The sequence below is a fragment of the Enoplosus armatus genome, chromosome 2 (assembly GCF_043641665.1).
Source record: "Enoplosus armatus isolate fEnoArm2 chromosome 2, fEnoArm2.hap1, whole genome shotgun sequence".
In the NCBI taxonomy this organism is placed as follows: domain Eukaryota; kingdom Metazoa; phylum Chordata; class Actinopteri; order Centrarchiformes; family Enoplosidae; genus Enoplosus; species Enoplosus armatus.
The window spans coordinates 456096-482004 of NC_092181.1; the positions used below are offsets into that span (position 1 = coordinate 456096).

Here is a 25909-nt window from a genome sequence, read left to right on the forward strand (position 1 = left end):
TTTCATTAGATTATATGTCATTATCTCATCTGTGGAGTGCCCAAAAACTAATTATTGCTGTTAAAAAGCACTTAATACATCAGTTTAGCCTGAATTTACCATGTCAGCATCATCCCTAACAAGACTGTCACCACTTGGCAGTATGAATATGTGGACATAGAAAACAAATATGACACACATTCAACCATGCATGCTCACAAAATACACCCACATAAACATGCATACATCTACAAACACTTGCATCAATACACATAAAGTGAAACAAATACAAGTCAATGCAACATAAACAAACTGACACACCTAGTACGAATTAAGTACAACCCACCAATTAAAGTGCACAAACACAGACACACATGGAAACACACAAACAATTTTATGAATTAAAACACAAACGTACGTCATACATGAAGTGAAACCACTTTTCACCCCATACATAGCATTCAATGCAACCACATGACTACATCAAGAACAGGAAGTGACATGCATAAAGTGAAACCTTCACAGACACTCACACACATTGCACTGACCTCTCCACTGCATCACCTACTGCAGGGTTAATGAAAACCATGGAAAAATAAAATTGATAAAACGGCGATTACATGCTTCAAATAACTTCCCCCTCTCTGTCATCAGTCATTAGCTGTTAAATGGTAGGGAAAGAAACAACAGACTGGAGTGTAGTCATTATCATGATGATTTTTTTCAGTTTTTAATTGAGGTGCATTCATTATGCATATATTTCACACTACAAGTAGGGATTGTGTTAACATGAAAATAAAGTGCAGGTTCTCTTCTCTTTTCTGAATTCACAGACAATTTTTTTCATCCAAGATTTGAATGCGTTTCTGGTTGGAACGTTCTATCTTTCTATCTGTCTTTTCCTCATGATATCTTTGTCCTCATCTCTCTGCTTCCTAACTCTCTCCAGTTGACTCACTCTCTTATTCACATACGCACTTTTGTCTTTCTTGTTCTCATTCTGTCTAGATCTTCCCACATGTGCAATCTTTCTGCCTCAATCTCCCCCTCTTTTTCTGCCTCGTTATGAAAAGTAGAGCGTTATGCAGTGAAGGTAAATGGGACATGTAATGAGCGGATTGAAGTCCATTTAAAGCTAATGATCTATCTTACAGTTAAACAGTGTGCGAGGGAGAGAGGGAAACAAAGATAGATGGTACACACTTTATATGATAAAGTACAGGTCAAGAAAATCCTATCAAGAAAGATAGTGCATAGTTAATCTGCATCTTACATACTGCAGTCATTAGCTAATATTTTCACATAGTTGTAAGTATTCTGCTTCATTGTATGTAGGGGACAGAAGACTGAAAAGAGTAAGAAAGATGAACGATTGGATCAGATACTCAACATCAAGTTATATTTGGGCAAACATGAACTTGATGGCAAGTGGAATGTGGGGAAGAAGCACTAAAGAATCAAACACTTCTCCAGTCCTGTAGTTAAACACAATCTTGTAAAGATGAGAGCACTTGCACCACCACAAACTGCAGCAAAAACAAACATGGAAGCATTTGTAATTGCATCACCTCGGTGTGACTGAGCTAAAGAAGAAGCAACTATAGGCCGGCCTGAGGTCATGTAATATGCCAATCACAGTGACCAGTGGGGGATGCAGTGAAGATTTCTATCTGTCGTTTAAAATGCTTCAGGCCGTGGATAGCAGATGTGACTTAAGCTAAAGAGACATGAATGCACAACACAGTGCAAGAACTGGGTTATGCTAGTAACACAGAAATAAAATGCTCAGCAGTCTGCTTTCCAGAGAACACTCCAGGAACGCTATGACATGCGTTTTCAAAGCCTCTGGTGTGATCACCACTGTAAGCCGTGTTCACACCATTCTGCTTTTTTTTCAAACTGCTTTTCCACTTGAAAGTGTACGGGGAGCGGCCGGGAGGCAGACAGAAAGCAGTCACTTTGGAAAAAGTGCTGTGCCTGGCATCTTTTTAAGCAGCACAGTTCAATATCTTAGAGAAGCATTCATGACAGTGACTGACTAAATAACATGAAAAAGATTGACAATACGTAGGCAGCCAACAACAACAACAAACAGACTGAAAATGGAGGAAGTAGCTGTAGAAAAGATGGTAGCGGATGTTTCTCTTACGGGAGCACACTGGCTGTGAGTTTCTTAATTTTTAAGAGTTGCAGCCTGGTACAGTTTACTGATAGAAGCGGTGACTCCAGCAAGTCACTGTGATAACAAAACTGCTTTTCATTATCAGCACAACATGTGGCTGAGGCAGCGCTTTAACTGCAAAAACCACAACAGTGTGAATGCAACCATAGGTAGACAGGAAAAGTTCCCAAATGCAAGGATGACATATAAAAGGGATAAAGAGAGACAGGTTGTCTAAGAAGATAACTTGTCAGTTTTCAGTCTCAGTCAGTTTTGGGGGCTATGACTATGAATTAGTAAAAAAAAACATATCACCAGTTGGTTATTTTATCTTTACATGAATTAATCAATATCTATAATTACACAGATGATTTACCACAACATGAGTTTGAGTGATATAGAATTTCTTAATGTGATAGAAGATTTTATCCATAATTTCACCCCTCCTCTGCTTTATTCCTATTTCATCTGTTTATACTCAGGGACTTTACAGAAACAGCTAGTACTGTAAGATGAACTTCAGTCTAGATTTTTAGTATTTACATTGTTTTTATCTATTCAGTGTTGTATCTGATGAAGGTTACAAGACAGAAAACATCATGACTTTGCTTCTTTTTTTTTCTTCTTTTTTCTCCGTGAAGCTTTTCTAAATGTTACTTTAACCAGTGTCTTGGTTCAATTAAATGATAGCAGCCATTTATAATTTGGTAAATGAGCAAAGTAATTACAGAATTCTTACCTCATTATACATCCTGATATATCACACATCAGTGAGGTCTGTAAATCATTGTCAGTTAATGATTTTGCATTTAGACATAGAGTAGGCCCTGAGCAAAATAATGCAAAGGGAATCTGGCTTCAGGATACTGGTGGAAGATCAAAGTAAAAACCAGGAGGTTTTCCAGAAGACTTTTCAGATACGAATAAATTGCATAGTAGTTTCTAATCATTTGAGGTAGGGCTGATTGAAACAGATGTCTGTTTGAATTGAATGAGGGGCATGTGTTTTTCCATGCAGTGCTATTGTTGGTCTGAACAAAGCTTTAATCAAACCAGCACTCAGGCCTAACTGACATCAATCAACACCAACTGGTGCATTTTGACCAAATCAAAGACAAATCGAGCCATAAACAGACCTTCACAAATTTTGTCTGTTATCTTTGAGGTACTGTGTAACCTTTGATGTTTCCGCCATGATTGTGTGTGTGTGTGTGTGTGTGTATCCTTTTTCAATATTGTTTTCTTAGCTCAGAAAAAACCTCGATTCATGCTGTATCTTGTGTTTTTTCACAATTCTTGTTTTTGAACACTTTTTTTCTCTCTCATCCTAACATTCTTGCTCTCTAACCGCCTTTGCTTCTTTCTCATGCAACTCACTCATGACATCGGTTGATTGATCGACAGCATTTAAACATTTTCACACTTTTTCATGAACCACATTATTTCATATCCGTTGTTTCGTCTTCTTTTCATACATTTGACAGTTTCATATCCTATGCTTTGATTTGATGACAACGTCAAACTTTGTTTGTTCTTATCATTGTTGGTAAGGTGGACGTCACTTTTTGTCCCCAAATTTTGAGTTGAGATAGAGAGGCTACAGACAGGAGAAAAAATGGTCACACTGAAATGCACTTGAGATGTGGTAGGAAAAGGAGTGTAAATGTGTTAGTGTCAAATACAAATGTTTGTGAAAACTGAGTGACATGAGTCCTGAAATGTGTAGACAGAGATTGAGGTAAAGAGGGAAGAACTTCAATCAGCCTATAAAAAACTAATGACAGCAAAACAGACAGATGAGTGGTTGGAAAGCTAGATTGACAGTCAGGCTGCCAGACGTCCTTGACGGAGCTGTAATCTGCATTCTTTTAATTTAAATCCTTTTTTTTACTTTTACTATCTACGTCCTAATCCCCAAGGTTCTCTTTTTTTGTGTCCATCTTTGGTGTTAAGCTCTGATGTTTTGGCTCTGCATTTCCCAGAAATCACTTGTCCATCAAGCAGTATGGGCAGTAATGACAGTTATTCCTGCTGATGAAGTTTTAAGTTTTGTATGTTGTTCCCTTCTCTGGAGAAAAGCACTGGCAAAAATTACAATATTTGTACATCTGTATTTTCACACCAACATTACCTATACACAGATATATAAACTCCCTACTGCATCCTTTTCCTTTAAAATGCAGCAACCTTCACGTTTCACAGCATGTATCTCATCTTACCGTATGCGTAGGTCACCAAAAGTTCAGAAACAGAAAGATCAAATAAGAAAAGGAGTCAAGTTTATCTGTGTTGGCCTTAAGGACAGTTACTGGCTCAAAGGAGCTCCACAGGATGACATCAAATAAAGGGACAATATGACACATCCCTCAACTGGGCAGTAAGTAAAACCTTCCAAAGAAGTTAAGTGAGGGGGAAAATTGGAGATGTCTTGGGTAGACCACAGAAGAAGAAACAGTCCTCCAGGGCAAATATAGGTGCTGAATGGGCAGTACAGGAATAGCAAATGATAGAATATCACACAGTAGCAGGTTAAATAATGAAACTGAATGGAGCAGAACAGATATATAGTCAAAAGGAGTCTTTGAGTTCACAATACAGCAGTCACCTTGATCACAGCATGCACAAGGGTGCATAATCCAGCAGGCGACTTTGGTCTGTGCCTGCATCTTAAGGGCAGCACCACTGCAACAAAACAACTGCAGGAAAAGCACTACTTTGACAGAGACACAAAAATCAATCGACAATTAACTGACCAAAAAAGTTTGAGGAGTCTCACACAGCAACACCGCGCTGACGCCAGCGGACATTGGGTTACCTCAGGTCTCTAACTTCATCTGATGCTTGGCCCCACAGCAGAGAGAAACAAGCTGCTGCACAGTCAATATCTCCCTGTTTCTATCCACACTTTCATCCTCTTATCCCTCCCTCTGTGCCTTCTTCTCCTCTATCCAAGTCCGGGGGTCATGAGAAGGCTCTCTAGGGAGAGTTAGCCCTGACACAGGCAAGGGCATCGGAGAAGGATTTGTGCTCTGTGCCCCCTTCCCCCTTTCCCTCTCTCTATTTCCATGTATCTATCTATCCTTCCATCCGAGAAAGTTAAAGAGGACTGCAGAGGGAACTCAGAGCCCTATCAGACTCAGGGGCATGGGAAAGGATTTTATTTAGAAAAGGGTAGAATACTGTAGGGTAACAGTTTGAAAAGTGGGCTTAGGACAGTAAGTTCCTCAGATATGGAGCACACGCCATTTTCCACACAAAGTGCAGTGTACATATCTCTACATGATTTACACTACAGATTGCTATTAGAAATGTGGCAAAGAAAGGGAAAATCTCATTAAAAGGGGACATTTCATTTGGAATATCAGTCCTTTTCATTAACTTTACTTTCATATTAGGTCTGAATAAAGTTTCATACGAGAATTACTTTATTATTGTGATACATCATCTTCTGGTTCTGGTGCTGAAGATGTTAGAGAATGTTACTGATACAAGAGATTTAGTTCCCAGTCATTTCTATGTGGAACAAGCCAGACACATTTGCTTCCCAAATTGTCCCACGTCCTTTGCTCCAGAGTTCAGTCCAAACCAGTCCAGTTGGTTTTGAGAAAGGTGGTGGGATTGACCTCTGATGCAGGAAATATTGATGGCTTATATTCTTGTTTTATAATTGCACTGCGAATTTAACAAGTATCAGAGAAGAGAGGATGCTGCTTGGTGGCAGTGAGTTGACAGTGACAGAGGTTGATGACTGTAAGTTGTTGATAAAACACTGTAGAATTCACAACTTTGTGGACTGCTGTTGTTACCCCACTAGCCACGCTAGCTTCTGCAGTTTATGTTTACAATACTCCACACTAAACACTCCTGTTTTTGTTCTGACTGCAGTTTAAGGAGAGGATTGATGTTTTGTATATATCCAGGCAAGGTTAAACACACAGTGTGTCTACAAGAATTTTTAATAGAGTCCACGCAAGGTTTTATGCCTCTGCCCCTCAAAATTCTGAAATGAATTTCCACAAATTTGCCCATTACACCACAACACCTGTCTGACAAGGTCAAGTTTAAGGAAGGTCATAGAAGCGATTTTTGTCTTTGATCTTGAGTTGTCTAACCTGTCAACTATACATCGTATTCTGCAGGGTAAGAGAAAACAAAAAATTGCTTCAAACATTAGTGTAACAAAAACGGTCTCTAATTTCTTTGGGGTTTAGGGAACCACGGTTGAAGCACTGAGTGTCCCTAAACCCCAGTTTGTGAACCACTAGATCAACCCCCATAACTGGCTGGGGAGAACTGCTTCATCCGTCCATTCTCTCCCAAGTGGAAAACACCCAACACAGAGCAATGAGAGTAATTTATAAGACTAAGCATGTGTTTAACCCTCCCTCCCCTCAACAAGTACTCCCTCAGGGTGTTACTCTTAAAAGGGAAATTCTGACACATTTTTTGTGGATGTCTAATCAGTGTTGATGGTAAATATAGTCAACTGAAGAAATGAATTCCTCAGTGTGTACTATATTGACCGAAAGCAGTGCCTAAACGTACCAGGATGCATTGCGACGCCCAACCCCCAAATCCATCCAAAAACTGATGCAGCTTCTGTTGGCATCGGAGGGCAATGTGAGCAAAAGCACCACCAGTCGCTGTTTGCTCTCTGCAGTGCAGGCTCTGGATTGTCCCCGCCGGCCATATCCTCCTGCAGCCGCTACCTCGGCATCCCTCTGCTGCATTTCTTCGGCCGTATACTCTGACTTATATTTACACAACTTAATATCCGTGTCGGCCAATACACTGTCAGATATATCCTCGTCCATAGCATCCTCTGTACTCATACTTTGGGATGCCATTTTCGCTGTTGGAAACGTAGTTAGTTTGCAATACAAGCCAGCAAGCCTGTACTTCTTCCTTGCCTCCAACTACATCACTGTTCACGTCAAATGATGGCGCTGCTGCCAACAGATTCTGCAGCTGCGCCCCAGAGACACAGAGAACATCGGCAACAACTGCAGGCTTTTGTGAATTTGTTCTTTTTCTCTTTCCTTGTGTCCATCCCTCTACAGTATGTTTCCATCCAAATTAAACCATATCCCATGTTGAGGTCAACCCCTGAAAATAGCTTTGGTGGAGTGAATCGGTTTGTCTTTGTCCCATTGTTCTGCCCTTCTCAATGTCTAATCCAGTGGTTTTTAATCCCGGTCCTCAGGAGTGCAGCTGTTTTTTCTGAGTGGGCAGGTAATTGCTGTTAATTGCATTCACCTGGTGTCCCAGGTGTAAAACAGCAGCGGACTGAACAGCAAGAATGATAGCCAGCAGGGCTCTGAGTCCTGGAAACGGAGAGAGAGATCCATTGCTTTAAACAAAATTAAGGGCATCCTGCTCTGCCCTCGTTTCTGCCATTCATCTCTCCATCCTAGCAAGTAAAAGACTGACCTCTGTGTGTAGATTAAAGCATTTAGAGAGAGCTGTGCTCATCCATTTCTTCCAGCGTACTGAACACTGTCTTCTTCATAACCTTCCATATTGTGAATACACAACTGTAGTTTTATGATTCAAAGTTTTGACCAAAAGTTGTTTTACATGTTTCTCTGTAGTAGGTTTCTAAATGACAAGAGTACTAACAGGACTTATTGGCCCTGGGTCCTAGGGGTACCAGTTTAACCCAATTACAGACTGTAAGATTTTACGAGTCCTTGAAGTAGGGATTGGGGAAATTATTCACCCTGTGGCCTCCATTTATCTCTCCTCCCTCACCCACACATCCAACAGTTCACTCATCTCTGAGTTTCCAACTAAAGTTGATGTTTAGGTCAGCAAATATCTTTAATTACCAAATTTACTTGTTTTTATGAAAAAAATATTTTTATTGAATAGACTAAAAACAAGTTGATACGGACAGGAAGAGTAAAAGAATATGGGATTCTAAGGCTGTGGCACACTCATTATCTTGAATACTTAAATGGCCCAAAGTCAGAGGTTTAACAAATAATCCAGAGTGTCTCGAACCTTCACCTTAGAGAAGTGCGCTTCACATTTACGTTTTAATTGAGGTTACAATCCTCAAATGCCTAGTAGAAACAACAATGTCATATGAATTAGGCCCACCTCCCACGCAAATTTTGAAGGAGTCTCAGAGCAGAGTTGATTTAACCAGCTTTTCCTATAAGCAGCCAGATGGAGGAGCATGGTGTGGGATGGCAAAGTACACCACCTAATTAGCTCCAAAAAGAACTCAGAGAGTAAGCCCGCCCCTAGCTGTTTTTTGATTAAAAAGTTGGGGTTTGTGTCAAAGTAATTGGAAATCATTAAAATTTAGGATGAGCCGCATTCTCTTTGAACTGTGCCTTTGGGAAAAGCTTCTCTTCACACTAGAGTTCCCATTAAAGAATAGCAGTTCACTGGCATGATGGTTTTTGAACAATGCCTGTTTTTTATGCTTAGGGTCAATTTGATACAGGAATCAATTGCAAGTTTGGCAGAAAAAAAACCTTTGGGCTTCGTCCTCATCCTGTGTCTCTCTCATTCATTCCTTTCATGCTTTCAACAGTGATCACCACAAGCAGTGTTGTCTTTAGGGAAATTCAGAGAGTACCATTTGTCTCCCACGGTTGTGGTGCTGATTGTAGATAAAATGTTAAATTCACTATTTATCCAATATACATGCAACTTTTCTGTCAAACACCGGAGTTGTCAGCAATCAGGTTAAACCCAAACCACATTTGAGCTCCTTAAAGAAGCACAGACATTTTCCTACAATTTGCTGTCCTGCGATTGGATTTTGGATGCATCTAAGACCTCCCTTTTCCTTGGTACAACAAGGACAATCAGCTTTTCCCTGCTCTGTTCTGTCTCTTATTGATTAGACACACAGGGAAATCATTGAGAACAAAGAGAGAGGGAAGGCAAGCCGAATAACAAGCGGACCCGGTTATGGGAACGATCCATAATGTATCTGAATTTCTGTGTGTGTTTTTGTGTATTTGTTAGAAAGTCGTGTTCTACAAATTGAAGCAGTACTATTTTCCCAGATGATGACGTTTGGAAATAAGTGTCCTAAATTTTAAGGAGACAAGCTGATGTGATAATAATATGGCTGGTGGGGATGTCCGGATCAAATATTTTGTTCCCTGTCATGTCAGTAGTCGTTTACTACTTGTCAAACCAATCTGATATTTATATTTTCTTATATAATACAGCTGTGCCGTACATAGTTGGGTCAATCCAATTGAGGTAAAATATACTTGACAATTTAATATCTGCATAGCCTTCATCTCAGCGTTTTTAAATTATCATAATCGTAAGGAACTTTCGGTAGTGACTTCGTTTTAAAACATTGCAAGGACGAAACTGTTTGCATCTCAGACAAAGCACAAAGAAACTAGTGAGGACTAGAATTATATCTTATCATGAAAGTTTTAGTAACTGGATTAAAAATCACACTGCAAAGGAGAGCTATGGTTACGCATTTCTGTTTTTGTTTGTGAGCAAAAAGAAGAAAAAGAAGCAGCCACACTTGGTGGTAAGATGAAGAGGTACTAAACAGAAGCTTTTTACAGTTCGGGCACACCTCAAACTTCCAATATTAAGATTAGCGACGGCTTTTCCATTATGTTTCTGTCCTATGGATGTACCCACCATGTCTCCTAGAAATCAATTTATGTACTACCAATTTGTTTTGCCAAATTATGTTTTGAGAGAAACATAATTGTTGCCTGGATTATGTTCAGGGGCAACGTCTTTTTTCCAGTGTAGGAAAGGCTACATTTTTGTACAGTAAGCAAGTCCCAGGTAGGTGGTCAGGGTGGATGGTGGGCTTACAAAGCGCAGGACTTTGATGCCAGAGATTGGGATTTGCATTTTAAGTCCCTTTTGAGCTATGTTTATGCTCCTTAGTTAAGTTTAGGAAAGATTTCGGTTTTGGTTGACTTTTTCTACATTTAACCAAAACCAACCATCTTTCTCTAACCTTAGCACAGTGTTATCACACATGCACTGCAGAGGGAATCCTCATGCAGGTTCCACACAGTTGTTGGTGTAAGTTGCTCTGATGATTGGGGTCAGCCAAAGGTCTAAAATGTAACACCAACAGTGGAATTAAGGGTGTTATAGTAAATGTGCAGCCCTTACCATGTTACTATGGACAAATCCTTTCCTCTGGAACAAACAAGTCATTGCTTCCTATTAGAGTGATTTTTTAATTAGCTCACAGAGCTTTGGAACACCGCTTCAGTAAACGGTATATACATTGTTGTTGTGTCATTGTTTGTCTTTGTTGATTGTTGTTTATCTTTGTTAGTTATTGTTTATCAACTGCTGTTTATCATTGAATGCTGTTGTGCACATCTTGAGGGGGAATATGTGAAAACAACACCCAGTAAATATTCAACAGTCGCACCATATTGCCACGCATCTGTTCCTCGTGTGAATTTCAGTGTGTGTGAGTCTGTGTGTGTGTGTGTGTGTATGTGAGCTCAGCTGTTGTGTGTTTCTGTGTGTGGGTTGCAAAGATAGACGGCTGTTAATATCAGATTTTGCAACAGAGCCAAATGTTCCACTGTGGATAAAGACTATTACAAATGGCTAGAGGCTGTTTTGGCTAGACACTGAAATCACAGCAGACAAATAACATTAGAAAACACAGAACTCACACACACACACATAAATACACAGACACACTCACAGATATTCAAACACCTTGTATGCATACACACACATGCTCCTAATCCAAACACAGCAACAAGCAGCTGTATTGTACTGCAGACTATTATGGCAACATCTGACTTCATGGTACCAATTCAAGGCAATAAAGTAATAAAAAAAAACATCCAGAGAATGCAGTAGAACACATTGACAAAGACCAGCCTTGGTATTGTTACTCGAAAAGGCCACCGTCACTCTGTTATCTTCATTTGGAAAGAGAATGATAGATGATAGACTTCATTTAAGAAATCTCTAGAATTCAATATTTAACCAATCTTGTCAAAGGTCATATTTTTGTAGTGATGAGATGACACACGGAGAGAGTTGAGAGAGCTAAAGAACGAGTGAAATTGAGAGGAGTAGACTAAAACATAGCTGTAGTCAAATATGACAGGGAATGAGAAGAAAGAGACTGAAAGGGGGATGAAAAAGAAAACAAAAGATTAGAGAGGAGGAAGAGAAATAGTTGGGGAGGTGTTTTTACCACCACGACTTCTCTGTTTGTACGTTTTTCAGCTGCGAGAGAAAGCGCGAGCACAGCCGGGAGGCGAGAGAAACACTGTAGGAGGGCAGGCAATGAGGCACAGAAAGAGAGAAAAGCACAGAGTTGATCTTATGATTGTCTTTGTCTCTGCTTAGGCTTTGTTTTCCTACTCTCAACACACTCTTTCTGCTTCCCCGTTTTTCTCTTTTTTTCCACATGCTCTCTCTCCCAATCCCTTGTTCTGTCATTTCATGCATTTTGTCTTTCCTTTCTTCTCTTTCTGTCCACTAGAGGGTATGAACTACCATATATTACCTATCTATGTATCTACCTATGGTTCGCTTTCTTTTCTCCCTTCTCTCAAGTGGTCTACAGTATTATATACATGTTTCAGGAATGTGGATTCTTCGGTTCCTGCATTTGTCCATCTGTGTATCACACATAATATCTGTCTTTGATCAGCTTTGAATAAAACCTAAAATAATGATGCATCTTTCCACTGATATTCACTAAAGTTAAATTAAAGCCAGTCACATCTCCCTGCACTTCATGTTTGACAGATGTAGAAGATGAAGGTTCAATTTCTTGAAACACACTATCTCCTCACTAATTGAACTTGGGTCCGTACTCACTTACCCTAAAAAAAATCACAGATGTATTAATTTGCAGGCTCAACCTATACAGGTAGACGGTCCAAAAAGTAAAAACTAAACAACATTGCTCACAAATACATTTGCATTGTTACTTAACAGATTTAAAATGTATTTGCTGGACTGTATTCATGTGTGCTTGTTTAAAGTGACAACCCTTTTTTACACACAATAAAAGTCAGTGACGAGTGATTTACAAGTTACTGCTTTAAGCAAAGCAGCTGTCTTTCTCAAGGAAAGTGTCAGCTTTTTTATTTGACTTACCGGCACTAAGAGGTTTCATGCATTCTAAGCCACAGATAATGGCAAAAGGCCTGGCAGAGTATTCTATTTGCCATGGTCACAAAATAAGAAAATCAATAGGAAATACCTTAACCTGTGTTGAATGCAACACGCAGTACACGCACTATGTTGTTGAGTTTTGCTACCTTTGTTTTATTTTATTCTTTTTACACTTCGTGCCCCATCTTCTTTTCATATAATCAGCACAAAATGCAGTCGAGGCAGTGGTTTCTGTACATAAAAGTTGAACAGTGAGGTTAGGTGCCTTTCCCAGGGGCACTTTATCAGTTTTTATGGGAGCAGAGTGACATTCACAATCTCATTTCCCAACATATGTTCTTCCATCTGTATAACCAATAATGTGAACAGCTAAAGTTGCACACTTGCAGATACGCCTCTAACCTGTAAATCTGTCGGTGAGGACACAGTGTCTTCTTATTTTTTATCTGTTGTGTTAATCCCGGTATGTTCTGCTGTGGCAATTACTTATCGAATTATCTTCAGCACTCTCTATTTGTTCTATTCTTATCTATAGCCTTCTCTATGCTGCGGCAAATACCCAACTTCCCCACAGGGATCATTAAAGTTTCATCCAATCTTTAGAAAAATACAAGATATCACCATTTACAAGGCATATTAAATAACAAGGAGTGTAATACAATTGCTACAGATGTCATTAATGCGGCAAGGGCCTGTAGCTGCCTCTAAAGATGATGTCTCTTTCCAGTGTCACACTGAGCCTCAAGTCTGCCAACGTGATTGATCACTATGCAAACAACTGAACTGCTTCAAAATTGTACCTTTGAGTTAGCTGAACATTATTTCTATCAAATCACAATCTTCATATCTGACTTCTTACACCTGAAAAAGGTGAGTTTTCAGCTTTCCGAAGACTTCCTTCTCCTTATCACACCATTAAAAACAGCTATGTACCAAAGGCGTGAACCGCAGATGGGTAAAGACAACGTACACACTACACAGACTAAATGCACTGTAGTCTTTTTATTGTCTTCGTGACGGAGCGCTAATGTTTCTCTACTCAGATGTGTTTTCTGCCAGGCTCTGCTGTATGGAATGCTGAGACAATGCTAATGAAGCAAAGCATAGACTGTCCCGCTGTTTTTCTGACCTCGTTTCTACAATTGGGAGCAAAGCAAATACACATATATACCTTTCTCTATTTGTCTCTATTTGTTCATGCGGTAGAGCATCAAGAAAAACAGGAAACTTTTTTTTCTGTTCTGACCCCTTTGTGTTTCTCTTCTTCTGTTTGAAAGCAGCAAGCAACTCTGGTGTCTTGGTGTTGAAATAGTTCAGCAGTGTATCTATTTTCCTCATGGGGCAAATTAGTTTATGGCCTTCAAAAGATGAAGATGTAGGACTGCAACAGTTACACAAGAAAAGTAAGTTTTGCTTCATTGTTAAAAGTTTTGTCGGAGTGAGAGATAATGGATAATGCACAGAGTTATATGGAGGTGTTTTAGGTTTATTGTTCCCATTTTGTACATTCCATACATTTTAAGTTAAATATTTACATGGACATCATGAGGTAGAAATTAGATCCATCAGGCAGAAGTGACACTATCAAACCTCATCATGGTTTCTGGTGATGTACCTTTGAAATAATATTGTAAAAGGAAGTAAAGGAAGTTATTGTCAAAACGTGCTGTAAGAGCCATTGTTTCATGAATCCAGACACAGACAACAGAACAATGTGCTGGTCAGAACAAAGTGTACCATTTATTCACCATATTCACCACTGGAGTACACATTTTCCTCTCGCCCGTCCATTATCTACCCACCCCTTTCTTTCTTTTCCTTACTCTCTTTTTTTCTATGTAAATTTCTGTCTCCAACTCTGTCTCCTTTCTAGCAAAAACAAGTCAATGAACAATGGATGGAATGGCTGAAGTAGCGGAGGAGTGAAGCTAGTCTTTCACTACTGATTAAATTATCAGCTTGGCGCCCCATCGGAGGCACAAAGGCATGAAATTGCTTGACATTTTTTCTCCTTACGCACTCTGCCATTAGCCATTTCCTCGGCTACATTTCACAGCGAGGAGGACAGCGAGAGCCTCTGAAAGTCGTTTTGGAGTAACTCAAGGATTTGTCAAGCAGTGTGTTGTGTGAAGGTGGCCAGATGTACGGGACATTGAACGTCATGACAAGACAACTGTGCAAACACGCAAACTGTTGAGAAGTGTGCAATAAAGTGACTGCTGGTGATCATACTCTAGCATCTAAGGCTCAATCTTTGTGCATATACACACACTATGATGCATGCACACATATATACAGCAGACACGCACACACTTGCACACACAGACAGACTTCTTGGTTGAAATTCAAATTTAAGCATCCAGAGTTGCTGAAGTATAACATTTACTCTTCAGTGGTCATAACCTCCTCTTTAACACCTGCACACACACACACACACACACACACACACACTTCTGTCTCCTGCTCTTTCTGGCACACACAAACATACACACACATTCTTTCCACAAAGACAAACCTCTAATGTACCTTGACACTCTCCTGTCCCACCTCAGTAATTCAGTGGGGACTTTTATAACTTTTTAAAACAGCCCAAGGCTTTCTCTTTTCACTTTTTTTCTTTTTACACCTGCAGGATTCATGGGGCGATTTAAACACGCTGCCTCACCCTCCCTCACCCAGACACAGGCTCACTGCAAAAGTCAGGAGGCTTTAGAAATGCCATATTTCTGCATTCTGTCTCGATTTAACTCTCTAAAAGTCAAAGGCTGTCGCTTTTCCTGTCTTCAGTCTTGTCTCAATGCATCACTTAGCACCATTTTTTAAAATTTAAAACGTTTTTAAAGTGCTTCTTGGATGGGGTTGGATGGTGGCGGCAGGGGCACTGAGGCAGATGACGGGGCATTTAGCGTGAAAAGGTTAAAGGTTTGCGTCCCAAATGGCAAGGTGGCGATAAGGTGGTGTGGCTTTCAATGGATCTGAAGAGGTAAAGGGCAGGATGAATGTCAGCCAAGTCTTCTGGGAAATATAAATCACACTAAAAAGCCCCAATTTCAACATTTCCAGCAAGATTTCCCCCCACACTGCTTTCAAACATACACCGCATGAAGTCATTTCTCTTGACAGAGTGCATTTTCATCCTATAGCAAGAGTACCAAGATTGTAAGATCTATGACCTCAAGGGAAATTCCTTCAAGTCAACCTTCATGCACAGCTGATGTGTGTGTTTTCTGTTTCTTTTCTTCCACATTTAGTAATTATGAACTCTCAGCATGAAATTAAACATTCCTGATGTCACTGAAATGCTGATATGTATTGAAGTTGTATGCACCCATAACAGCATCAAGTGGATGTGTCGGACAGTCTAGAAAATGTGATCCAGGGGGTTTGAAATTAGGAATACATTCAGTGAAGATTAGTACTAGATAGATATAATTTTTCTTAAAATATGTAAAACTGTGTGTCTTCTTCTTCTGTCTTTCTTTTTGAATATCTAAGACCCTCCCCTCCCCTTTCTTCCTCTGTTTTCCCCCACAAATGAATTAAGATAAAAACCATTCCATGTTGATGTATTTCTGTCCTGTCCTTATCTTGTCAGGTTGGACAAATATGGATGCTGTTCAAAATGGCCTTGTCTCGACTGAAGGTCAAAATAGATCTATGAGTCGGGGGGGGGGGGGGGGGGGGGGGGGGGGGTTGGTGTGAGAGAAAGAGAGAGAAAGGGAGAAATAATGTAAGAGAGAGAAAGGGAGAAATAATGTAAGAATTGGAAGCAGAGAGGGAGGGAAGGCAGTTTTCTCTAATAATAATGAATTGCAAAGATAACAGCTTAGCTGCAGACTCCTGCTATCTGCACCATGAAAAAACACAGCCACATGGGGGCCTGACCAGAACCTTACATGGGTTGGTCTATGTGTGTTACTGAGGGACTTAGACAGGCTGTAGACATGAGACTGAGCAATTGATTTGATGAATCATGTGTTTTACTTTGATAGTTGATAGTCACGAGATATGATCCTCAGTGCCGTGAAGGACCATGAAGATACGGGCATGTGTGTGTGTGTGTGTGTGTGTGTGTGTGTGTGTGTATGTGAAAGTTTAACAAGACTAAGAGACTACAGCCATGCTCACGGCTCTGTGGGATTCCACTTTGAGCTAAATGCTAACATCAACATGCTTACATGCTCAAAATGGCAATGTTAACATACTGATGCCAAAGTCACTGTAATTCATCCTCTGGGGACCATGAATGCCATATCACTCCATGGCAATCCAATAGCTGAGATGTTTCAGTCGGGACCAAAGTGATGGACTGACCAACAATGCTGAGCAAAGAGCCAAGCCACTAGCATGGCTAGAAATAGTCATTGGTCAGGTTATATTATCAACAACGATGTACATGAATCCTGGGGATTTGTTTTATAAATAGTATAGTATTAACACAAATTTCCATTACAGGTTTGTCATCATTACTGACTCCTAAATTAAGCAAATTCCTGAAAATAACTTTCATGGCCATCCATTCTTTGTCGGAACATTTTTAAGAGATTATTTTCCTCAAATTCACAATTTAATAAGTAATTCCGAGGCCCATGTGAGAATGCTGATACCTTAAGTACATGAGCACAAGACACACTCTTAAATTAAGAACATCATCATTCAAAGAACTGCAATAAAATACACAGCATTAACACTGGCCTCCAGACTATCCTCCAACGCATAAATTATACAAAGTTAATCAAGTTGAAACTTCTATGAAACCTCAAATCCAATTTTTCAGCTGGTAATCGATGTTCATGGCAATTTTATTATGAAACCCATCCATCCTGGTCATACTTTTTTCTGGGGTTTTCTGTTGCCAACTACTGACAGTGACAGAATTGATTTGTTCTTGTGGTTTAAGAATTTAACAAATTATCATACAACTTACAGCATCTCTCGCTCGGACACTCCTCCATTTCCCTCCGGCTCCTCAAGCTGCTCACATTACATTTTCAGTGTCAAAAATGTTGTGCAACCATATGCATTTATAATAACATTTTCAAAAGTTTATGTTGGTCAACCTGAGTAACAGAAGAGTTGACGTGCTGGAGATATGAGCTTTGCACCTGACAAATGTGCAGATATGCTACATTAGGTCTCTATATGGGCAATTTAAAAATGAAGAAAAACTGAGGTAAAGGAAGTGATAGATGGCATGTTTGTGAAGGGAATAGACAGGTGAGTTAAAACAGAGGCGAAAGCAAACAGGGAGTGCTGTGTTGAGATGGAGGAAGAGGGCGAGAGACATAGAGTGATAGATAGTCAGTATGTATGTCTGTGCCTGCCCATCAGAGCTGGTTTAAGCTTGCAGCAGCGTCACTGTAATTGCCTCAGCTGTCAAACCAGCCGAAGATCCTCACATCACTGCTGTTGACTAGGCCTCTCTCTCTCTCTCTCTCTCTCTCTCTCTCTCTCTCTCTCTCCCAATGCACATGCAAAACGTTAGGATAATGAATAAAACAAACCCTCTTTTAATCTCTTGTCTATCTGTCTGTTCGGTTGTCTGTCTGTCCCTCTCTTTGTTTCTCTTCTTCTTAACCTCCGACTGCTGCAGCATACACTCTGTTTTTACAGATCAATAAGTCAGGCCCAATGTGAAGTGTCTGCTTCCAACACTTATTATATCACTTGGATGCTCAGCACTGCACGGTAGAAAACCTTCCCTCACCTTTAATCCACCTCACGACTCCGCTACACCTCCAATTCCTTTACCTTCAACCCAGAATAAATACCACAGTTAGCTCTGACAGCAAGCAGCAAACTCAGACATGTTGACAGAGGAAATTGTTTGATTTGTAAAGGTTTTAATAAACTGTAATAATAAACCATACATGTATTGAAAAATTCAATATGTTGAAGCTTTTCTCACAAATCTGATGACATTTAAATGCTAGTAAAAGCCAGATAAAACTGTAGCAGGCATTGTTGAAACGCTGACAGGTTTTTCTAATGTAGCTTTCCATTAACAAAGTAAACAGCACATTTTAAGTAATTAATATATGGACTCATGAACTCCCATTTTCATTCAAATAAGAGTATCAAATTAGTGGGGTGAGATGACTTAACTGATGCAAACCAGCCTTTTTCTTAAATCAAGTGACATTATCTCGACACTAGTGATCTGCTCTACTTAAGTCTATTTCAATGTAATGAAGGAAAAGTCTAAAATCCAATGAATCTGTATTTGAAATTAATAGAATTAACTCAGTCAATTAGTGGATGTTTTTTATTTGGTCTAAAAAGACGTATTTTAAAACGCAACACTAAATAGCTTCTCAAGGTGAACAGCAATAAAATAAAGGAACCAACTAATAAAGCATAAACACCCTGAAAATAAAAGCAGCAGAAATGGAGCAATGTTGAGACAGAAATATCTTTTAAAGTGCATGTTCATTACTCGGGTGCAACCACACATAGAAAACCACTGCCAAGGGAGCTTTTTGCTGTCTGCTAATGTTTAGTTCTTCAGATTGAAACCATGAAATGTGGAATTATTCCTCACCAAAGGGCCTGTGAGGAGAATATACATTTTCTGCATCCTGGGGACTCTAGTGAAGGGTGGGACATTAACAGAGGAAGCATGGTACGATCACTCCCAGCCAAAGTGCCTTTGGCCAAGGCACTGATGCTTGTTTATGTGTCTGTGTTGTTTGGCCACAGACTGGACGCACGTCATGAGTTCAGTTAATCTACCCTTTGGCTTGAATGCTTTATCCCTTCGACCTCTCAGTAGGAATTGGGAAACCAACCATCTGAAGTGCCCTTGAGCAAAGCTTGTCTGGGAAACTGCCCTGGCAAAGCAATTTTCCTTATATGATCTTTGTTGTGAGTGTGCTGTTTAATGTGTTATATTCCCACTTCATAAATTGTAATTCTGTCTGCTTTGCCGAAAGCGCTCTTTATTTAATTTCACTTGCCAACATGCCCTTGAGCGAAGCGCTGTGCTTATCTAACAACACCAAGCTGTTTAATGAGTTACAGACTTAGCTACTGACCCTTCAAGCTCCAAGGGGAGTGATGCCAACCATGGCCAGAGCACTTTGGAGCAGTGCAGTATAACAATTCCTCATTCTTCATATTCATTCTCGTAGGTTTTCAAAAGACAGGAAAGGGTTACTACACAGTAAAACTATTAGAAATTAAACAAAAACTAGGCAATTCTGGAAAAAATGTATAGCCTACGCTAGTTTGTGATGCCATAAAAACGTAATTATTCCCATTCATGATCCATTTTGAATTCTCTGTGTAAGGAGTTCAATGTATTGATCTCCAGAACACAGAAAGAAGTCTGTTCAAACAAGCTTTTTTAAAAGGGCCCCGACCAGTTCAACAAACTACTTTGTGTTGCTGAGCCAGAAACCCTGAGAGGTTTCATCATGTCACTGAGCCCCTTAGGAATCTGATTATTTAGGCATTTATGGTCTAACAAGTCAACAAGTTTAATGCTGTTATCAAAATGTATTAAACTTCTTAAGAACATGACATTGATATCTTACTGGCTTTCTATCCAACATTTCAATTGCACGATTATATGTACGTCATTTTAAGAGGCAGTAATCGTGACAGACAGTTTTTACAAATGTGCTCATCTCTTTAGCTTCAAGTTGTGTATTCAAGAGGTAACTCCAGGAAGTTGTACTCCACTAAACAGACTAAACGTTGAATTACCAAGTGTGGATTTTTACTTTGTTATATTAGCTTTACCTGTACAACCATTGTCTTCTGCTGCTTTTGATGGAGCAGCTGGGAGATTGAGAACCTTGTTCACAGTCAACTCATTATTGACCCTGTTTGGTAGCTAAAGCATCAGCCTAAAACCACCCTGTCTGTTCATACAGCGCGTTTCACATGTGTTTCCACAGCCTAAAGTGTGTTTATGGTTCTCAGGCTGGAGTCCCCGACTCGGACCCTGACCCTGGAGGCCCCCAGAGGGGTGGAGGTCAATGCTGGAGTGGGAGACTTTACAGCGTCCTGTAGGAAAGACCTCCTCTTGCAATCCTCAGAAGGAGAGGTGAGTGTATTTCCATCTGTTACTTTTTTTGTGTGTGTGTTTGTGTGTGAAAGTGTCTGTGAGAATGAAGTGATCAGTATATCTTCACATGTCTGAGTATATAATTCATGTATGTGTGCATGTCTCTGTGTTGTGGTGTGTGTGGGGGACAGAAGAGAGAAACCGACAAAAATAGCTATGTTCTTGTGTAAATACAAGGGACAACACAAAGTAGAAAAAACAGTGAGGTAGGTGTGTGTGTGTCTCTGTGGCACTCTATAGTGTTGGGCCCGCTTCATTAAAGTACCTTATTAGGCTAATGAGCGTCATCAATCCAGGCGACCTTGTCCTCCTTTTCTCCCCTCCTCCTCTCATCCCCCCTTTCTTCCCCTCTTCTGTTTGGGAGAAGTGACTTCATTAAAGCTGGTTTGATGAGGTTCCCTGTCAGTTGCTGCTGCTTCTGTGTGTGTTTTTGTATGTGTGTGTGTATCATTGTTAGCCTGCTATCTCACTGTCAAGCTCTTTGCATAGCAGCCTGCCACGTTACGTGAGCACTGAAGCAGCCATTATCCTTGGGTGTGTGTGTGTGCATCAGCCTGCCATGTTGCATGTCCGCTGGAGCATAGTGTGTCATTAACTCAGTAATTAACAGAAGAATGGCCCCCTCTCGTTCGTCGCATTCACTGTCATTGTCAGTCTCTCTCACACACACACACACACACACACACACACACACACACTGTCTTCACTGACTCATACACAGCCCCACGTGCACCCGCAATCACACACACAAACACTTGCACGCCAACACACACACACATAGATAACAGAAGTCTCTGAAAACAACAGTAAAAGTTTGATGCTCCTCTTCTAAACTCATTTCTCATTTCCTCTCCTCTATCACATCTTTTTTTTTCTCCTCTTCTCTTCTCCTTCTCTTTTCTTTTCTCCTCCCTTCTTCTTCCCTCTCATTTCCTTATCTTGTTTCTGTCCACTGGGCCTTACTTTTGAAAAGTAAACAACTTCATCCATATGACCAGACAGTAGAAGTTAAATTAAGCACAGAGGTCACCAAACTCTTGGGACAGCTCTGGTATATTGGTAACAAAATAATAAGGGAGAATGTCAGATTTTCAATAGATGGTGGACTTTTCAAATATATAATTATCATGTGCAGCCAGGCAGAGTGGCATACAGTGTATTACAGCTGTGGAGAGGTGTGTCGAGAGCAATGTTGGACCCAGTGAGGTAGTTGTACTAAACTAATTAAATACGGAACACAAATTATGAGATATGAGAAATTATAAAAGAGAATGTCTTCCTCAAGTAAAAGTACTTTTATTTTTCTGAATTCCAACTTGTGTTTAATGCATAGTTAAATGTTATAAAGGAGTAAATTTTGAACTGCACAATTGTATTCAAAGAAAGTGTTGTAGTTGTCAAAACTTGCAGTACAGTACAATAGTCACAGAAACACCATCAGACACCAAAAATACATGTGGATCGATAGATTTTGTAACTAAGCTACAAGGAAACAGTCAATGTATTTTACTGTTAGCAAACCTTAGTCCCATATGCTTGTTAAAGTCTTATGCAGATGTTATTTACTATTACCTTAATGTCTGATGCAAAACCTTCTTGGCAGTTGAGTATAAGCAGAATGATTGACGACAGTAACAAGCTCCATCTAAAGCCACGAAGAACCCCAGGACCTTGAAGCTGTGGTTTTATGAACAGGATGATATCCACAGTATCAAGGTTTTTACACCAAAACAATTTCTTATCCCATAAAATACTTTTGAGGGATGTCAAAGACAGCCAAAAGGTCTATGGATGCTATATATCAGTCCAAGATCAAAATACAACTGCAATCAAAGCAGTCTGTCAAAGACTGTCAATGACAAAGAGAATAAAACGATACATTTGAGAGAGCAATTACTTGAAGGAACAAAGTAAGTATTTAGGCACACAACGTGTGTTGTGTTGTAATTGTGGGTCTAGCTGCTGGCCAGTTTGGCCCTTTCTCTATAGTTTTCCATGTGGTTGGGTGGGTTTCCTCCGGGTGCTCTGGTATCTTCACACATGCATGTAGGTGTGAATGTGACAGTTTGTTTGTATGTGTTGCCTTGTGATAGATTGTTGACATGCCTCAAACCTAGTGCATGCTGGGATAGACTCCTGCTCATTGTAACTCTGAACAAGATACTTTGTCTACAAAACGGACACATGGATAAATGGATGGATGAATTTATGATTTAAAGGTACAAATTACGTCTTTGGGGGAGTTTTTTCCCTGTGACATCTACAGGCTCTGTGGCAACCATAGCGGGTTTACTGGTAGTTGGACAGGAGGTTAAAGAGAGTCTAGAGGCACTGATATCCCAAGGCTAGTCTTGGTTCCAGTGAATGGGTATTGTCTTCCGGTGAAACATTTTTGGGCGCAGATAGTTGCCTGAGTGTGCAGGTCTGATGGAAATTGTTTTTATCCTATTCTTTTGGTTTACGTCATGCACTTCCCTGATGGAGGGCAGACATCCAATCACCTGCTCAGCAGTGCACATGACATGTTAAAGTGTGTCCTTGAGCCAAGCACAGTGGGTGCCATTGCCAGAGAGAGACTGAGGCTGTTGTAATAATTTATGTTGTTGGTTGCACCCACAGTACTTCTTACATTGTGGTGCTTGTGTTTCATATTGTTATGATTGTATCATTTTACAGTTGAATTAAATGTAAAGGCAAGAATAATTTTAACAAGGCCCTTTGCCTCTTATTTAAAGTTCCCCTCTACCCCATGTCCCTCCTTCTCTAGTTTCTTTTCTCTGTCCGATCTCTCTCCCTTGTTCCCCTAGTTTCCACCTTCTTCTCTTTTGTTTTTTTTTGTTTGTTTTTTTCTAACTTTCTTCTTCTACATGTTCTTCTCATCGTCCTCCTCCCTCCTCTCCCTCTCAGCCTCTCAGTCCTTCATCTCTAAGTAACACAGCCTATCTAATTAACTTTCCACTGCCAGGGTTATACATCACTGTGGATGTCACTTCCCTGGGAAAGGGGAGGGGAGGGAGGATTATGATTTTTACCTCTTCTCTGTCATCTCTTTCTTTCTTTCTCTCAGTTTCATGTATTCTTTTGTCTCTTTCTGTTCATTGTTCATCCATTATCTCCCTCTCTCTCCTGTTCACTCTCTCTCTCTCTCTCGCTCTGTCACCCTCTCTCTCTCACTAAGGCACAGCTTTATAAATTCCATGATGCTTTATCAGCATGTGTACATTAATGCGATAAACTTCAGTTGTAGAGCACTTTTCCTAATACTTTAATACAGTGAATGAATTAATGAATGAATGGAAAGGGTCAAGGGCAAAATATATGATTATACAGTAAAACAGACTAATTACTAAAATGGGAGGAATAGGGGGAATCCCATCTTTTTGGTTTATTCTCTCTTTTTATTAATCCTTCAGGCACTCCAGTATCCAACAAAATACCATCTGAAATTCAAACAGTCCTTAACTGAACAGTCTGTTTTTTTGTAGAATTGCACATTAATACCAGAACCTCTTCTCTTACACTTTAAAGGTCACTTTGCTCTCTCACTTTGTTTGTCAGTAAATAAAAGCAGACAATATCTGATGTCATAACATTAACTTTTTGCATTGTAAATGAATTTGCTTCTCGCCTTTTTCATGACTATATCTGACCAATGTGAAAGTCGTCCTTGGGAGGGAAAGACACTTTTAACACACTTTAATCCTTCACTTCTATTGTGTAACTATTCTTATTCATATGCTTATTCATGGGCATATAGTTGAATTCTGAAATACCAAAAAGATGCTGGCACCACACAAAGAACAGATCCAGGTTACATTATTTGCGCATTATGCGTCTGCATGTCATTTTGCACTTTGGGTGCAGATCATTATCTCGACAATTGTTGCCGTTTGTCTGTAAAAAATGTCCAATTCAGCCATTTGAAAAGCTGATTTTCCTGAGGGACATCTGTAAAGACACTGCATGGAGACAGGAAGGCAAAAACAGTCAGACAGGTAAAGAGACAGACAGATACAAACAGACATGAAGAGACAGCAGGAGAAGCAACCTGAAGGCCAGATAAATCAGTTCAACAAACAGAAACTGGCATTCAGGCAGAAAAGTACCCACTGCAGCCAGATATACATCACTGCAACTATTGTATTATGTTTCTACTATTTTATTTTCTCGTACATTTTCTCTATCTGTCTACATGACTTAGCCCTGTGCTGGCTCTTCTCTAGAGATCACACTATAGCCCTAAACCATTTTAAGACAGGAGTGCCCAATGACGCAATGTCTAGCACAGTCTCCTCATCAGGCAATCCATTTCATAAGGGTCCATTTTATATGAGGACACGTGTTATCCTCGAGCTCAGAGGCACACATTTGATTGCTGCCGAGGTGACAGATTCAACTCTGCAGCATTTTTTCTGACATTTATGAAAATTATTATAATAATCTGACATTTTCAGATTTATTTTTTCATATAATTTTGATACCCTCTGACTGCTTGATGTAACGCATCCGTGATTCATTACAGACAGTTCAAGGAAGCTTTTGCTTTTCACATCCCCACCTGCAGCCATCCAGCTAATGTGCCCCTTGCAAACATAAAGATTTGTCAAGACTATGACTTGAATAGCATAGGGAAATTAACCCACAGTGTACTTTATCACATAATGGTCACTTTCACTTTTCTAAAGCACAACAAAATGAAATCTGTTGTCTCTTGTCCAATTTCAAGCTGTTGCAGAGATAACAAATAACATTTCAGCTGGTATAGGTTTAAAACTATTGATTGATCTTTCTACCGTCTAAAGCACCTTCCTGCTTACCTGTCCAGCTCAAGTGGATTATTTATAATGTCTGTTGTGACTACTGTCCAAGGTTAGCATGATCAGGGTTGTGGGAGCTATCCAATGACACTTGCCTTTGTCGATCTGCTTAAGCTTGTGCATGATTCCCACTGCTAACGCTTAAGCTTTCCTCAAAGTGACCAAAAGACAAATAACATTCCCAGCAAGGGAAAATACAGTATGTGCACTGCAGGGTTGGACTTTTTTGGCTAGTCAAAGTCAAAAATGAGTAGGACAATTAATATGTTGAATTGGTAGGTCATAAACTCGTCTTAACAAAGTATTTTTGTATTCTTTTTGTATTTTCTACAATTTAATCAATAGGAAGTCCAGAGGTACAGACGAGACAGGATATCTATTTAGTTTAGATATTATCTTTGTAAAGTGCAATAACTCAGCACAGCAATGAACACTTAGTAACACTGCTTACATACTCTTGTTGTTGAACATCACACCACAACACCATGTAATTGCATTTACGTGTAGCATGTCACCAAAAAACCTCTCACCCACAGTCTGCAAAAGGAAGTGTCACCTCTCTGTCTGCCAACCCAGCCTGTTTATAATAAATGGGGAAAAAAAACCTACATACAACCCTAAAAAGAACAGCTTATCCAAATAGCGTTTCCTTTTCATCCATTCTCATACAAGCTTTCCCCCAACCGCTGACACCATCAAATGAACAGAGGAGAGCGGATGAAGGGAGGATAGAAGGAGGATCGGATGAGTAGGAGGTGGAGGAGGATG

General features: G+C 39.9%; 1 protein-coding gene across 1 annotated transcript in view; it reads left to right on the forward strand.

The window, feature by feature from the left end:
- Nucleotides 1-25909, forward strand: part of LOC139296676 (zeta-sarcoglycan-like) — a 137961-nt gene that overhangs the window by 101707 nt on the left and 10345 nt on the right. The window contains exon 6 of the mRNA XM_070919152.1: nucleotides 20180-20303. Within this exon, the coding sequence (XP_070775253.1) occupies nucleotides 20180-20303 (124 nt within the window). The remainder of the gene's footprint in view (nucleotides 1-20179; nucleotides 20304-25909) is intronic.